General features: G+C 44.3%; 1 protein-coding gene across 1 annotated transcript in view; it reads right to left on the bottom strand.

The window, feature by feature from the left end:
* MARF1 (meiosis regulator and mRNA stability factor 1) overlaps window positions 1-17,636 on the bottom strand; it is a 508,142-nt gene that overhangs the window by 328,711 nt on the left and 161,795 nt on the right. The window contains exon 9 of the mRNA XM_086949144.1: window positions 1,893-2,062. Coding sequence (XP_086805270.1) covers window positions 1,893-2,062 — 170 coding nt within the window. The remainder of the gene's footprint in view (window positions 1-1,892; window positions 2,063-17,636) is intronic.

The following is a 17,636-nucleotide window of genomic DNA, read 5'->3' as shown; positions in this document are numbered from 1 at the left end:
CTCCAAACAGAGAGGTAGACTCAAAGGAAAACGTCCAGAAGGAACACCTCAGAAAGAGGCTGGAGCAATGGTTCCTTGCACGTAACCGAGCTTAGAAAAGGACATGGCTAAAATTCAATACTAAGCATGATGGTTCAAGACAAATTATGGTACACTATTACCACATTGTTTAAATTGACACTCCATGTGAGCCAAGGCCTTTGGATTGAGACTTTGGCAAGGCCGCCATCAAAGGTCTAAAAACTTTCTTAGAAGCATCCCAGGTGCACCAGACATTCCTTATAGGGTAAAACTAAAAACCACTGATAAATGTCACTAGGGGATATCACCAAAATAAGCCTCAAGGGAGTACCCTGAACAAAGTAAGACGCATCACCAACATCCGTCTAGAGCTCAGTCAGACTGGAGTATTCTCAATGCACAAAAGTCTGGAAAGACTGATACAAGGAGATTCCAAGGTCCAATTCAGGACAGCTAGAACATTTGGGGCAGAGGGCTTGGATCTTCAGTGTAAGACATCCCAAGAGAAGGCCTAGAAAAGTGTGGGAGTAGAGATTTTAAATGGATGAATCCTCTAGAAAAGACACGAAACAGACTAGCACTACACATTATTTCCATATAACACAGAGGGTGACTAAGATCCTGGAAACCACATGCCCCATGTGGGTCCAGAATGGCTGCCTGTATGTATCCTTCATTTTGTGTTGAGCAAAAAATGCTGTACAATGCTGTACAGTGTGGCATGCCTGCCTGGATACCCAATGGGACTGGAATAAGGATAAATGCATAGTACCATGTTGAATGTCAATCTGAAGGAAAAACGGTACTCAACAGCTTCATTGTGGAACAATGTCAGAATAATAAAATATATGTACAGCAAATTAGCTACTAAAAGATAAATTACAGAAATGTATAGGAGTGTTGAATGAGAATGAGAATGTATTTTTTAAAAATTAAACGGCGTTCAACAACCAGCATAGTTTTCAAATGAAAAAATTATAATTTGCAATTTAAATCTTTAGGAATGCTAGGTTTTCTCCCTCTATAAAAAGTTAAGTTATCAAGATTACAACTGAAACGGTGTATTTAAAAAAGTGCAAATCAATGTAATGTGAGATATTGGCAGAGTTCCGAACTAAGCCATGCAGTTTGTATGTTTTCTGGTCTATATTATAAGAGCAACTGAGCCTAGCCATACAATTCACACATCCTGAACACAACCAAATCTTGGACACAGAAATTAACAACCTCACATTAAAGTTCCCAAAAGCAATCTACTTTTCCAACTAAACGCTCCAGCTGGTCGTCCGTGCCTATTTTAATATGCTGGGCAAAAGCATAGAGGAAATCTCACTACTTGCCTTTCAGCTAGCTTCTGCATGGAGATTTAACGTAGCTACTCCACAGCATGGGCAGATGATCCAGAGAATGGAAGCACGTTGGAAATGTAATCCTTGTTCAACAGATCCAGAGTTAGCACTAATTAAAAACTTGATCTGCATTGATTAATTGCAGACAATTAGTGGACAATATTTTAGGGTAAACTTGTTCTCTTTTTGTGAGACATTACACTTAGGGCCAGATGTATTTTACCCATTCTCTGTCTATGGGGAAATGTGTTCATACATATGGCCTTTATTCCCTCGTGTAAGGGAGCTTTTCGTATAACTGGATAGCCTCAACCATTCAAAAATAAAAAAGTAGTTAAGCAGATGGACTAACCACCACATTCCATTGTTCACTAAGCAGGAGGTAAATCCAAATTTGAGCCACAGTGAAACCTAAACTTCAGTAGAAGAGTAACAGTCCTTGTGCAGACTAGCATAAATTAAAACCAGGCACATCATACTATCTTTAATTAGGCAAATTTAGTTAACAAAAGGAAAATTAACCTTTGGTTATTTTTATACACAGATTCAACACTTCCCACATGCTTAGCTGTAAAAGCTGCAGAGCTTGTTGAAGGAGTAATATTCAATAGAGGATTCTCCGTTTTACTCTTCCGAACCGGTTGGTGTTGAGCAGCTTTACTGTTGGTCTTCGATTCCATGTGGCAGAGTTCCTACAACAAAGAAATGTGTTCTTGGTAACCTTGAAGACATATTAAAGAGCCCACAGCCAGTTACTAACTGCCATAATTTAAATAACAGAATTATTTAGCAATTTCACCATCCAACTTTCAGTGCTACAGTTCTTCATTCTCTGATCAAAGGCACTTTAAAACAAATGTTATGTTCACATACGAGTTTTAAATACCTGTTTCCTACCAGCATCACACTCGCCTCCTGCAGACTACCCACCAGAATGTAATTTAAAAAAAGACTAGTTTGTTTCTGTTTCGTTGCTGAAAACAGCCATGAAATGTCAAACTATTGTAGATTTTGTATAAAAGGTCTCACCAAGGTTCATGTATTCAACACTGCAATCTAACATGTATAAAAGAGGGGCATGCAGCTTTTTCATATTGGGGGGTCATTTCTTACCGCATTATTTGGTGCAACTTATGAAGTGAAAATAGTAAAAAAACAGAAGAAAGAATACAATTTGGAAAACTTCAAGATTGTCCAAAACTATAAACAATCCTCAAACCATAATAACTCTGCACAGTTATATATAGCACAATTATAATGCTAGACTAACCCAAAGGTTCTTGGTAAGGGAACACAGTACCTTTATAGCATATTCGTGCTAGATTTGTGAAACCACGATCTTTCTTTTGGAATTCTTTTAAGTAAGCGGATTACCAAAGAAAGTTATTAATTAATGAGCAGCAAAGACTATTGAGTATGATGGTTAGTCACTTGCCTGCCTCCTAGACCAGGTTTACCCAGAATATTGTGCAATGTTACAACAAACGTCATATTTCTGCCATTACCATACAATATTAACTTATAAATAGAGCCAATAGAATTATGCAGTAGAGAAGCATCAAATGATGTCAGGGCTAACTAAATTCGGCAGGAAAAAGCAAAATTATCCATAGTAATTTTTGGGACATAGCATTCTCTAGGCAAAGTTTACACCTAATTAAGACCAGTTTACATTCAAATATAGTATTAAGCAACTGAAAATTGACCAGTCATTACATGGGGCCTTCCACTGTGCGGCAGCATGAGTCACTTAGATTTTAGTAACTTTTGCAGCATTCAATCGATTATGCAACAAATCCTGCAAATCTATAATTATGCGAGAACACGCTGTGAGTGCAGTATCGCAGAATTCCAGTTGCCCTGCTAATAGCACATGGAATTTAAGTACCAAGTACAGGATGCTACATCATGCCTCAAACCAGTTACTAGCATCTGCTAGCTGAAATAGCTAACGGCAGGGCTTTAAAGTGGGCCGGGTCTCACCGGATCTGAGCACCAGCAATTTTTTTAAGGGGGCCTCGAAACGGGTCTCTATCGGGCTCTGTTTTGTGCCCTGGCACAGGCGGTCAGCTTTATTTTCCAGACTGCAGTGACAGTAGGCACATTGATGTGCGTGTGGTGAGCGTTGTAGGGGAAGGGAAATCCTTTAAAGAGTCATTTTCTCTCTGGATTTCCCTTCTCTTTTTGAAACTCAGGAGCAGCAACATTGTCGTGGGCTCACTAGGGCTTTAAGCAGACTTTTTTCAATATTACATACAAGCCATAGTTGCTGCTTATTTATCTTATGCAACTAGCAACCATTAACAAAGCCAATAGTCCTGACTTGTAGGTAGGATGTGACTTGTATCATATCTGGACGCAATGACAGGAACAGCAAAATACAAGTCGTGCGGCACACTGTGCTAAACACAGATTTTTAGCTTTCGGTTTTAAGCCACACCACTATTTACTACGGCCACGCCCCTTTGAGAGACCACGTAGTTTTTTCATCCCACTTAAAGCCCTGGCTAAAGGACAAATCTTTCAAAAAAAATAAAAATTCACAAGTGAGCAATGGTTGTATTTTTAGGTCTCGCCTAGCGACGCAGCGCTTTGGCGAGATCTATTGTTGTTGATTTAGCTTACGAAGGGGGACAGGAGATGTGCACGCGCCAAGACAGGCGATGTGCACGTGTAGAGCTCGCGGCATTTCAGAACAGCGTGCGCATGCCGCGCTTTCACTTTACCTCAGTCGGCTTCAGATCATCTCGGATCTCCTGGGGACCCTGCACGGCGTCCGCAGTCTCGGAGTCGGCTCACTGTTCTTTGATTCTGGGCAAGTCACTAATCTTAGTCTTTTCCGCCTTGTTGTTACAAAGAAATGGAAAAGTTCCCCCTGTACCGCGTTTGATGCAACCTTGATTCATTCCGTCTGCTTCACACTGTGTGCGTGCAAACATAACTGTCACCCGTGTTTAGGATGTACGCGCTTACAGACACACTTAGTATTACTGGGGGCATCTATGGTGCAAATTTACCAACAAAGTGCAGCAGGGCATTTTGTGTCACAGGGGTCACACCAGAGTGTGATCTGGTTAGAAGAGCACACAATGATGTTAATTTACACCGGGCTCTGCAGGAAGACAGGAGTGCACGTGCACACAACAACGCCTCATCTGGGGTAGTAGGCGCTATATAAATGCAATTTAAACACAAAAAGAGGACATTCGCAAAATGGGTGTTTTGGTTTCCTGCATCTGTGCTGAAACGTCTTTACTGGCAGGTAACGTGTGCCCAGAGTCATTAAAATCTATGCTAATGCTCGAATTAGTAGCAACAGGGAAGAGAAAGCTAGATGAAGGGGTCAAGATAGAGAGCGCTTTACAATTGCTGTGAACCTTACATAATCAGCAGTCTCAATTGCCACATTCCATATTCAAAAGTCAGTGCCTTGAGACCCTCACGGGTAAGTAGCCCGCTTCACAATTCCTTGAGTGAGTGAGAGGGTGACAGTAGGCCGGAGCTGTAGGCGGGTGGGGTGGTGGCAGTGACAGCTCCTCGCCGAAACACACAGTCATCCGTTAGCCCTGCTGACACCAACTGCGAAGGGGACAGCGGACCGTGAGCCCAGGAATAATGACTCGCACTCTGGGAAAATTGATATTGCTTTTTGTAAAAGTGGGAAGTGGATATCGAGGTGAATAAAGGGACAGATGAATTGATACAGGGGCAGAGAGCTTAATTCATAGGGGTGAATATAAAATAAAAGCCATAAGTGATAAGTTCATGAAATGCTGCTGTTAGTTCATATTTAACCTATGGATTACGGGGTGCCGTGCGCCCGTGTTAAATATACACTGAAACAGTTATATTTTTATTGTTTTAGCTACTTCATACTTCACAATAGGTAGCACCTAAATTATAAACAAAAAATATATAAAAACACAATTCAAGAGCTTCCAGCGTTACCACTCAAACGGTTATTTTCAGATCTCACACAGTGGTCTGCCTTTAGGTCCGGCTACAATATTCTTCTTCGGTCACAGCAGCACTTGAGGTTGCTGAATGGTGCGACAACTGAAAAATAATCCACCTCGTGCCCTGTGCCCAAGGGTCCTCAGCACCCACCAACCCAGACTGCTCCCCTGTTAAATAGTGTGTTTGGAAATGACACGAGATCAATTATTATTTTCATCAAGGATTTACAAATATTGTGCCAATAAGTTTGCAGTAAATGTAATTGTCTCTAGAAGTTACAAAGTGCTTCAAGGAAAGAGGTGTGAGATCCAGGGTTTAAACTGAGTCTTTGGTTCAAATCCTGGCTTTTACTGTAACCAACATAATTGTATAGTTTTGGTCAAATTGTTCTATTACATAGTGCCTCAGGCTGTGTATGTATTTCAGTTGTTCCAAGTTGTAATTCACAGATTTAAAGAAAATATGTACAAAATATTTCTTAACATAATGGTCGTGGAATAACATTTGGGGTTATCTTTAGGAATTTCCTAAAAAAAACAACTCAACACCCACATACACTACAAAATGGAGTGTAGAGATGAGGGAGCTCAAAGGGAGTTTGAAATATTTTATAAGGCCCGTGTTTGGTGACCATCTGATCCGAGGCACCTCAATGAGCATTAATTAGCAGCTAATTGAGTCGTCCTCTGAACGGCGCAGATGAGTGTCTGTCCACCTCCTGGCGCTTTCATTGCAGCGCTGACGAATGGGTGATCGTCCCTCTGACATGCAGCTTTTCATGCCACTTTGGAGGAATTTATTTTGCCTCAGTCACATGAAACAGATTTTTTATCTGCTCATAAATCAGGGGCTTCTTTTCCTTGGGAGGGGGTTAATTAATTGTCAGATGTCTGCCACAATATTTGTATTTAAAGAACGTTTTTACGAGGTCAGATAGTGAGAGGATAAGAGCTGGGAGCTAATTAAACACATTTTGGGAAAGGGGGCAAATGGAGGGGGAAGCAGGAAGGATGGTATGTGGGGAGGGCCGCGGAAGATCTGGTGTGGGCAGGGTGTCCCTTAAAGCACAGGTGAGTCCAGGGGGTGCATGTCTGGAACAGGGATCATGTCCAGAAGTGAGCAATATATCCTCAATTCAGGGGCCCATGTTCACAACAGAGGATAATGTCCAGAACTGGGGAGCACGTCCCACAATCCGCGAAAGGGAACTTGGAAATATGACAAAACAGGGGAGCAAGTCCTAAACTGGGGACCGCAATACGTTGTTCCTGCCATGGAGGATTCCCACAGCCAGGTGCAGTTAATCAGTACAGGGACCCAAAGGCATGCAGCATCGCAAAATAAGAACGGGCGTGGTACAGGTAGTTTTTTATTTATTTATTTGTTTGCACTTTTATATAACGCAAACTTTACAGAAGGGATCAGAGCTCTTCAAATCAGCACCAATTGCATTACAGTTAGACACAAGCCTGGCTTTTAAAGAGAGCAGGCATGCACTGCGGAGGGTGGGGGGCGGGGAGAGCGCAGGCGTTTGTAAAGTATGTCCTAAACCACAGTGCGTCTTTGGTGAATTACATAGAACTGCGCAGCCTAAAGGTGGGATGCCAGGGTGGGCTTGTACTTGGTTCCTGGTTCTACAGTGCACCACTTGAAGTGCACGGGTGTAACGCAGTTAAATCCCACCGTGGAGGATTGACAAAGTCCTCAGGAATTTATTTATAAAGGGCTGCGTGGTTGGTTATAAAAATGCTCCCATATACTAACAAGCATTTACAATGCAATAGGTCTTGCATTTGCAAGACTTTAAGCTATTGCCATTGTAAATACCAATGCCTTTTATCAGTTTAAAAAAAAACACAAATAAAAGGCAATGTCATTTACAAATGCCAATAGCTCAAACTTTCGCAAATGCGAGACCTATTGCATTGTGAATGCTTGTTCCTTCTTTTGTTAATAATCAATGCACATGAGGACTGCAGACGGAAATCAAGTATGCACATGGAAGGGACTTGGAAGGAAAGGAGAAAGCAGTCCCTTTCTTTGGAAGCTCTGCAGGAGCAGCTGTGCAGGTAAGGCGGACAGGGGGTGGCAGGGGTTGACAGACGACAAAGGAAAATTAATGTATATTTATTTTCCCTCACTGTCTGTCTAATCCTCCACACCACTCTTGCCTGCACGGGCTATTCCTGGGACTCTCCAAGAGTTTGTGAACTCTGGGGGAAAAGCACATGTCTGCTCAATATCTGGTCCAGGTCAGTGAATGCAAGATTGTCCACAAACAAAATGCAATACCAAACTACTGCTCAGAAATCCACAATACCCAAGATTCGTACTTTGCTCTTTATGTGTATTTTTTTGTTTATACCCAATCAAGCATTTATTAAGTGAGCTACACCAACAAACTAGGGGGGGCGGGGGGGGGGGGGGGGGGGGTACGAGGGTGGGATAAGAACTTGAAAAAATACATAAGTAGAAAGAAGAGCAGCTACAGACTACTGGAACCCAAGTAGATCCACTTTAATCATAAACACCTGTTATAGTCAGCTATTCCAACTCTATTTACGTGACGTTTTAATTCCATCACAGAACGTGTTCTCACGGTTCGCACAAAAAAAAAAACAGTATTGTTTTGAAACAAATTCCTAAAAGACGCAGAGGACGTTCCAGTACAAACAGACTTGGAGTAAAGCATGAACTCGAGACACCCAAGGCTGTAACAAAGGTTTAAGATTAGCCTACAAATTACCCAATTTAAATAAAAAAAATATATGTTTCTGCTAGGATTAGAATTCTAGTTTGTGTGTAGAAGGTGTTAGTTTTGGGATAAATCCATGAGTCCAGAATAATTGATATATCTCGAACTACGGCATTCTTATGGGAAAAAAACTGAGTTGAAAACTGGTTTGTGTGTAGCATCCTGGTGGCCTTGGCACTCTACGTACAAAGTAATTAACTGACACTTCTCTCCATTTTGTCGACATCTGTTATTCAGCAACTGATTCTGCAAACATAACTAATAACTGTGTGCAATAAAACCATATTTAGGTGTTGTACTAATCTGTGTTTAGAATCCAATTATCTTCAACTGCAAGAATAAAAGAAGCTCAGAAAATGCAAACATTTAGAGAGGCAGCAGTAAAATGGGTTACCTCAGTCCTTCCTTAACGGACTAAGAACTTTGAACTAGTTATTCTTTGGGGTAGTGCTCCTGTTGACCCATATAAAAGTACTACTTAAAGCCTTCAGGTTTTTGACCAAGGTTGCAAGCATACCATGGTGAAAAATGGACTGAGTTTCTAAATCCTAATACAAACTCTTTAAACAAGCCTTTTTCAATTTTTTACCCTGTCAGATTTAGGATAATGTTGCTTCCTTCAGGTGCCAAAAAGGCACTATTTAGCAAATTTTCGAAAAAGTATTCTTGGAGGGGAACTGCATGTTATGTAAACAGATGATAGCCCCCTATACAGATGACAGTAACCACTGCAAACTGTCTGCCTTACAACTATGGGCTTACGCTGAAAGCAAAGGTACATAATTAAGGGATTTTTAAGTATTTCAGATGTTAAAATTTAAAAAAAAACCTAGTCTGATATAGCTCATTTCATAATTGCAGAACTTTAACTGAATAGCCAAGTATAAGGCTTGAGGTGTTTTCTTCAGGAAGAATCTTCACCACATTCAACTTACCCCTCAAACGTCGGTAATGGCAAATCATCTATCTTCACTCCACAGACTTTTTAAAAAGATTTTTTTATTTTTAAAGGATTTATGTTCTGCCTACCCAGATACACTTGGTAATCCCAGCTCACAATTCTAAAAAATAATTTAGTCAAAAGAAAAGGACTCGCTTGATACAAAAATCTAGGAGACTATGTTCGTTAGGTCCTGAACAGGTTTAGTTGGGTTTTCGAAAGACCTTTGGAGGACAAAAATATATTTAACCGTCAGAGCTTCCTGTTCATTGATAATTATTTGAGCAGCTGATCCAATGCAAAAATCTGCTATTGGCCAGATTATTTGGGAAGGAAAACGAATTGGTTTGCATATCATACAAGGAAGCCCCAAGGTAAAAGGCTTTTTTTTTTTGCTGCCATTGGAATCTGGCAAGTGGTTTGCAAAATCTAGGATTCCAGACAGACCACATGTACTGGTCAATAAAATCAGTGCTGGAATAAACTCAGTTTGCTCATTTCCGAAGCGCCTGGAAATTGTTTTAGTAAATCTTTTCGAATTAATTTGCATAAGTGCAATCTGTTCTGGTACTGGAGATTCCACCGCTCCTTCTCCTATTCTGTTTGGTCTATGGGATGGGGAGCGGACAAGAAAAAGAGAGACAGATGCAAAAACACGAGTCCGTGAGGTTCCCCTTGGTCAAGGGACAGAAAGATAGATTTTAACACTGTTGGACAAATCTTCACAAAATTTTCAAAACCAGTTTGCCACTCACTCGAGCTGCAGTTTGAAAAGTTTCGGGGTGATTCATCAATCAGGGGTTGAGGGAAAAAAAAGGGGGGGTGGTACCAAGACTCATTTTCCCAGTGCAATTTCCAATTGTGATTTTAGACAGGACTTCAGCCCGAACTGCTGGACGGAATTACATCAAATTTGGCAGAAAACTAGATCTTGGTACAGAAAGAGCCCCATTTGTAATTTGGTGTAACTGTTGAGTAGTTTTGGAGTTATTACAGAAAAAAGGATTTAGCTATATCTAGGGACACAGTTCCGATCGATTTTTTGATATACGATTGACTGCCATTACTTCTACCAGGAAGTAGTGGCAGCCATCTTAGGACTCTGACCCAAGGAAAATAGCAATAACTATTTTTTTTTGTTTTAAACGTTGGGGTAGGGTAGGAATACCATCACCACCCCCCTCCCTACCCCCCCCCCCCCTTTCCAGGTCTAGTAGTACGTTCACACAAGGTTCCTGTTTAAGGCCTAAACCTTTTTTATTTTAAATTGCCCCAAATTTACACCGGACCGCTGATCTGCAGCAAATTTATAAGAATGAATAAAAACCCACAACCCCTCCCCCCAAAAAAATACACAAGTGCAGTTTTCCGTGAAAATTCTTCAAGGGTGGCCTTGTTCCCGGGGAATAGGGAGGAGGCCCATGGGAAAATGGCTGTTTCCTTGCACTTACTTACCAGTATGCATCTGTTCTTGGCATGTAGGGCTGCAGAACCACACACTATTGCATTAGATCACCATCTGGTGGTGATTACACTTTGTTGTTGTCTTAGAAGAGTCTGTCTGTTGGATGACTCCTCCCTTAGATCGTAGTGCGCCTGGGCATCAACTCCATCTTCAGATTGTTTTCGCCATTGGGAAAATGATGGAGTTGTATAGGTACAGATAGAGATGACCATGTGTTGTGTATCTAAATAAGAAAATACTGGAACAGATAAAGGTAGCCGGGGAGGCGGGTGGGCGTGTGTGGTTCTGCAGCCCTACATGCCAAGAATAGATGCATACTGGTAAGTAGCCTTTTCTGTTCGAGGCATATGGGCCTGCAGATCACACACTATTGCATAGATAGCACAGCAGTTTCTCCCTTAGCGGCGACCACCCACATCTGTTGCAGTATTTTGAAATAATGTTTTGAGTACAGCCTGGCCCACACTTGCTTGTTGTTTTGCCTGCACATCTACACAGTAGTGTTTTGTAAATGTGTGCGGAGTAGACCATGTAGCTGCTCTACAGATGTCATCTAATGGTATATTTCCTAGAAATGGCATAGATGCCCCTAATTTACGGGTAGAATGAGCCCTAGGGGGAATGGATAGAGTGAGTTTTGCTTTTTGGTAACAAATTTGAATGCACTTACCAATCCATCTTGCAATGCCAGATTTTGAAATAGGATTTTCCTTATGTGGAGGAGAAAAGGACAAACAGTTGTTTAGTTTTACGAAATGGTTTAGTCCTATCAATGTAGTAGAGAAGCACTCTTTTTACATTTAATGTATGTAGAGCTCTTTCTGCAACTGTTTGCAGTTGGGGGAAAAAAATGGCAACTCAATAGATTGGTTGAGGTGGAAAGGTGAAATGACCTTTGGCAGAAACTTTGGATTTGTTTTAAGAACCAATTTATTGTGATGAAGTTGTATAAATGGTTCTTGAATTGTTAATGCTTGGATCTCACTTACTCTTCTAAGTGAGGTAACAGCTACTAAACAAGCATTTACAATGCAATGGTTTCGCCTTTTGAAATGTTAGAGCTATTGGCATTGTAAATGACAAATTTTGTATTTATGTGTTGGTTTTGAAAACAGATAAATAAATGGCATTGTCATTTACATTGCCATTAGCTTAATCTCTCGCAAATGTGAGACCTATTGTACCCTACGGACGAGCTCAGCAGACAGCAATTACTACCACACACACACACACCCAGAGCCACACACACACACCAAGAGCCACACACACACACACACACACACCCAGAGCCACACACACACACCCACACACACCCAGAGCCACACACACACCCAGAGCCACACACACACACCCAGAGCCACACACACACACCCACAAACCCAGAGCCACCCACACACCCAGAGCCACACACACACCCACACACTAAGCCACACACACCCAGAGCCACACACACTCCCACACACCCAGAGCTACACAAACACCCACACACCCAGAGCCACACACACACACACCCAGAGCCACACACACCCAGAGCCACACACACCAACACACCCAGAGCCACAGCAGTTAAAATTTACAATATCCATCAATCAAAAACACTATTATTAAACGTTCAATTTGGGCATGCAGCTCAGCTTTGCAATAATTTAATTCATAATTAACAGTGTGGAAACGAAGCGCTTGAAACCTTCAAAATTAACCTACGCGGGAGGAAGCATCACAGAGCAGTGACTGCCCAGTGGAAGTGAGAGGCTCAGGCACCAGGAGTTTGAATTACACAAACCAAGGCCGCCGTGTTTGCACCTGCCGGGCCTCGCCTTTTACACACGGGAGGAGCTAACCACGCCATCTACGACGTTCACCACTTATTTTGCCGTCACTCACCTCCCAGTGACCGTCCGGCGAGCACACAGCTTCCCCAACAACAGTGCCCTGACAGCAGAGCCTCTCATGTGCCTTAGGCTTCGTAACCAATCACAGCGGCCAATTGCGGTCTCCGCCAATCAAATAATAGTCGACCTCCTCATGCACAGCTCGGATTGGTTCCGATTATTAGAAGGTATGTACGACTGGTAACACTTGAACGAATATGCTACTTACCAGTATGCATCTGTTCTTGGTATGTAGGGCTGCTGACATTCATATCTGTGCATAGATCGCCGCCTAGTGTTGTGTCCGGATGATCGCACATTGTTGTCCTGGAAGAGTCTTCGAAGTATCACGAGATAGGTGGCTCCTCCCCTGGACTACAGTGCGCATGGGCATCTACTCCATCCTCAGATTATTTTTAGCCATTGTGGCCAAGATGGAGTGAAACTTAATGAATGATGACCATGCTGGAAGTATGTGTGAATGCCGCAGCTGCTACAGGCGCCGGGGAGGAGGGCGGGCGATATGAATGTCAGCAGCCCTACATGCCAAGAACAGATGCATACTGGTAAGTAGCATATTCGGTTCGAGGCATGTGGGCTGCTGAATTCATATCTGTGCATAGAATACATAGCAGTCCCTCTATTAACGGCGGCCGCCTGTGCCAGCTGCAGCAGTTTGGAAAAGTGTTTTTAGTACAGCCTGCCCTACAGCTGCCTGCTGTTTGGAGTGCACATCAACACAGTAATGTTTTGTAAATGTGTGTGTGGTAGACCATGTGGCTGCTCTACATATTTCTTCCAAAGGAATATTTCCATGGAAAGCCATGGAGGCCCCCAACTTTCGAGTGGAGTGGGCCCGAGGTGGAATACTGAGAGTGCGCTTGGCTTTCAGATAGCAGATCTGAATACATTTAACGATCCACCTGGCTATACCAGCCTTGGAAATGGGGTTACCTTTGTGTTGTGGCGCAAAGTCAACAAAGAGTTGTTTATTCTTCCTAAAATCTTTGGTCCTATCAATGAAATACATTAGGGCCCTTTTGACGTCAAGTGTGTGGAGCATTCTCTCCGCCAGTGACTCTGGATTTTGGAAGAACACAGGTAGTTCTATAGTCTGGTTGATATGGAACTGAGACACTACCTTAGGAAGGAATTTAGGGTTAGTGCGAAGCACCACCCTGTTAGAATAAATATGAATAAATGGCTCTTGGATAGTTAGCGCCTGGAGTTCACTAACTCGACGTAGCGACGTAATTGCTATAAGGAAAGCCACTTTCCATGTCAAGAATTGAAGCTCGCAGGAATGCAGTGGTTCAAAAGGGGGACCCATCAGCCTGGTGAGGACCACATTGAGGTTCCACTCCGGAGCTGGTGGCGTCCGCGGAGGAATGACTCGTTTGAGTCCTTCCAGAAAGGCTTTAATGGCAGGCACTTTGAAAAGTGAGAGGTGCTGTCTATTTTGGAGGTAAGCAGCCATTGCGGATAAATGGATGCGAATGGAAGCATAGGCCAGATTACATTTGTACAAATGTAAGAGATAACAAATGATGTTCTGAATAGATGCATCTAGTGGGTTGATGTTGTGGCCCGCACAATAAATGACAAACCGCTTCCACTTCGCTGCATAGCATGCTCTGGTGGTGGGCTTCCTTGCCTCCCGGATGATGTCCATAAAGTCAGGAGGTAAGTTGAGGTAGCCAAACTCTAGGACCTCAGGAGCCAGATCGCCAGGTTGAGCTGTTGCGGATCTGGATGCTGAATGTCACCATGGCTCTGCGTCAAAAGCCTGGGTGTGAGGTGCAGCCTTTGATGCGGTACCACGGACAGTTCCAGAAACGTGGTGTACCATGGTTGGCAAGCCCACGTTGGAGCAACCAGGAAAAGAGTCATCGAGTGCTGCTTCAGCTTGCGTGCCACCAGCGGTATTAGAGGTGCTGGGGGGAAAGCGTACGCAAATTTGCCTGACCAGTTCATCCATATCGCATTGCCTTGCGACTGTGGGAGTGGGTGTGGGTGTGGAAACCTGGCGGCAAAGCTTCGTCATTTTGCGTTCTCCTTTGTGGCGAACAGGTCTATCTCCGGATGACCCCACATTTGGAAGTACGGGTGGAATACCGATGGATGTATCTCCCACTCGTGCATTTGGTGGCTGTACCTGCTGAGCAGGTCCGTCATCGGATTGTCTTTGCCTGGGAGGTGTTCTGCCATGAGGAAGATGTTCCTCTGAATGGCCCACTTCCACATGCTCTGAGCCAGATGAGACAGCTGCGGAGAGCGTGTTCCTCCCTGCTTCTGAATGTAGTACATTGCCGTCATGTTGTCCGTCCGGATCAACACGACCTTGCTGCACAGATGTACTTTGAAGGCTTTTAGTGCCATGAAGATCACCATCAGTTCCAGAACATTGATGTGCATCTTCCTTTGCTGTGGTGTCCATAGTCCCTGCACAGTGTAATGGAGTACATGAGCTCCCCATCCCTGGAGAGAAGCGTCCGTCGTCAGGACGATCTGTGGCACAGGCTCTTGGAACGGTCGTCCCTTGCAAAGGTTTTGTGGATTCCACCAATGCAGAGAGTTGTATGCCCGACCGCTCACCAACACTAGGTCTTTCAACTGTCCGTGAGCCTGAGTCCACTGACGTGCTAAGCACTCCTGAAGCGGACGCATATGTAGTCTCGCGTGCGGGACTATGGAGATGCAGGAGGCCATCATGCAGATCAACTGCATGAACACTCGCGCTGGAAGCGAGTGTTGAGGTCTGAATCTTTGTATCAGCGATTGAATGCTGTTGACCCTCACTGAATTTGGCTGTGCTGTGGCTGCCAGAGTGTTTATGGTCTCACCCAGATACTGCCGTATGTGGGCGGATTTCAGGTGGGACATTGGGTAATTCAGTGAGAAAGTGGGTTCCTGTTGCAGTAACCCCCCTCCCCCCCAACTTTTTGCCTGATAACCGATGCACTTTTCCTTGGTGTGCCCTGGGTCCCTGCCAATCAGGTACCCAGGGCCGGTGTTCCTTCCCTAAAAACTGTACTAAAGCCTAAACCCAATTGGCATCTCTGGCCACAGGTAAGCCCCTGGTAAATGGTACCCTAGGTACCAAGGGCACTGTGACCAGAGAAGGCCCCTAAGGGCAGCAGTACTTATTGTGCCACCCTAAGAGGCTCTGTACCCTGAAACACACACACACACACTGCCTTTGCAGGCTGAGTCTTGGTGCAGAACTAAACCGAGAGTCGACATGACACACATCCCTGTGTGCCACTCCCACAAACACACTGCCCTGGAATACCTCAGTCACCCCTCTAGCTGGGTGCACTATGCCAGTGGTGTGGGCACAGGCGCATGAGCCCTATGCCCCTACAGTGCCCAGGGTAATTCCTGATGGAAGATCAGATGGGCAGGAGGCGCTTCAATGGCATGCCACCTTTGTGAGCTTCTCCAGGCCACTTGCTGTACTCAGCAACTGGCCCCCACCGGTTCTGACCCCCACTCAGGCGGGAAAAACAAAGGAAGAGAAGGGGATGTGCCAGACTCTGCCAACCCCACCCCTCAGGTGGGAGAGGAGAGGTGAAGCATAACTCAGGGCTTCCGCCATCTTGAGGATGGGGAGCCCTAGCCAATCAATCAGAGATGGGCCCTTGCCCCACCTCCCACAGGAGAGGAGCAGGATAGGGGGTGTACTCACCCCAGGACAGGGACCCATTGGTCCCTGCCCTTGCCCTACCTGTAACATCCCTAAATTAAGTATTTAGGAGCACCCTGAACCTTCCTTACTCAGATCCCGATTCCGAAACAAGAAAGAAGACCAAGAAGAAGAAGACCAAGAAGAAGACCTGCTGTGCAGCTGCTAACAAGGACGACACCAACTGACTTGGCCCCAGCCCAACCGTCGTGTTGATCCTTGAACCTGCTCCTGCAAAACCCCGGCGTCTCCTGTGGACAGCAACCTCGAAAACCCCGAAGGACCTGCCTGTCTTGCTCATCTAAAGTCTGGGACTCCCACGAGCAGTGGATCTGCTCAAAGAAGCAACACCCCTAGTGCCAGCCAGGAACTGCGAATCCAGCACACTCTGCACTCGCCGAGCCCAGCCTGTGCCTGAGTGAACAAAGACCACAAGGATGCCCCCCCGGCGATTGTGAACACAAATCCAGTGCCCAAGGACCCTCATCGACGACCCAGACGATGCCTGCAGCCTCACAACAAGAGACTCCTCCAACCACGACCAGAGGAGGGTAAGATTTCCCGATGTCAAAAGACACCCCTGCACCCAGCGCCCCATGGCCCCCTGTGCCCAACTCCTGGGTGTCTACCTATCCTCCAAGATCCCAACTTACCTCTCGAAGTGGTGGTCGCACCTGAAGAATCTCCGTCCCCGAGCCTACAGCCTTTGTTCAACTTTCAGCTTTTCCATTGAATAACATTGAGCGCCCGATGGCTCAAAAACACCCTGGACCCAGCCACCCGAGTGCCCCTGGGAGGGCAACCTCTGTCCTAATCTACTTACCCATTTGCCCTGACAAGTGACCAGGAGCCCAGCTCCCACAGCAGCGTGGCCTGTTTGCCAGCAGCCACCAACCAAAGGCCCCCTGCCTCCCATAGGCTAACCTTGGGCCTAACTCTCTCTACACCCAGCTGCCCCTGTGTTGCTGAGGGTGTAACAACTGTACCAACCTGACCCTGGGAGACCTGCATTTAACTAGAAATTCCCATTGAGATCAATGTCACATTGTGTTTGAAATTGTGTTGCCTATTGCAACAACTAACTATTGTACTCAAAAGTCTATTCTCTATTTGAAAAGTATTTAACTAAAGTAACTCATTCTGAGAAAGTATATTTCGATACCTATTATTGGTTCTAGAATAAAACTATAATTTTTTTTTTATACAAACCACTGGCCTAGAGTTCAGTTCTTGAGTGTGTGAGACCATTTGCTGACTGAGTATGTACAACAAATACTTTTCACTGTCCTCTGATACTGCCTTACTGCTCGACCAAGCTACCACTTTAGAGAGTAAGGTTATATCTAACTTTAGCCTCTACCAAACCTCTGGGGACTATGCACACTGTACCTTACTTTGGTCCAGTATATACAGAGCGACTTTCTTACAGTGGGCACATAGGCAAACTCAACCTCAGGAGGCTTGGAGAAAGGTGGATCTCTGGAGTAACCCTCATCAGGTAGTTCAATGTTCCAAGTGTTTGAAGAACACTCAGGATTTTGGGTTCCTTGGGGTATATTCACTGTTCTATAAATAAATCAAACAAGCAAATAT

The sequence above is a fragment of the Lissotriton vulgaris genome, unplaced genomic scaffold, assembly GCF_964263255.1.
Source record: "Lissotriton vulgaris unplaced genomic scaffold, aLisVul1.2 SCAFFOLD_694, whole genome shotgun sequence".
Taxonomy (NCBI): Eukaryota; Metazoa; Chordata; class Amphibia; order Caudata; family Salamandridae; genus Lissotriton; species Lissotriton vulgaris.
The sequence above is the reverse complement of the archived record's forward strand: the minus strand, read 5'-3'. Positions and strand labels throughout refer to the sequence as shown.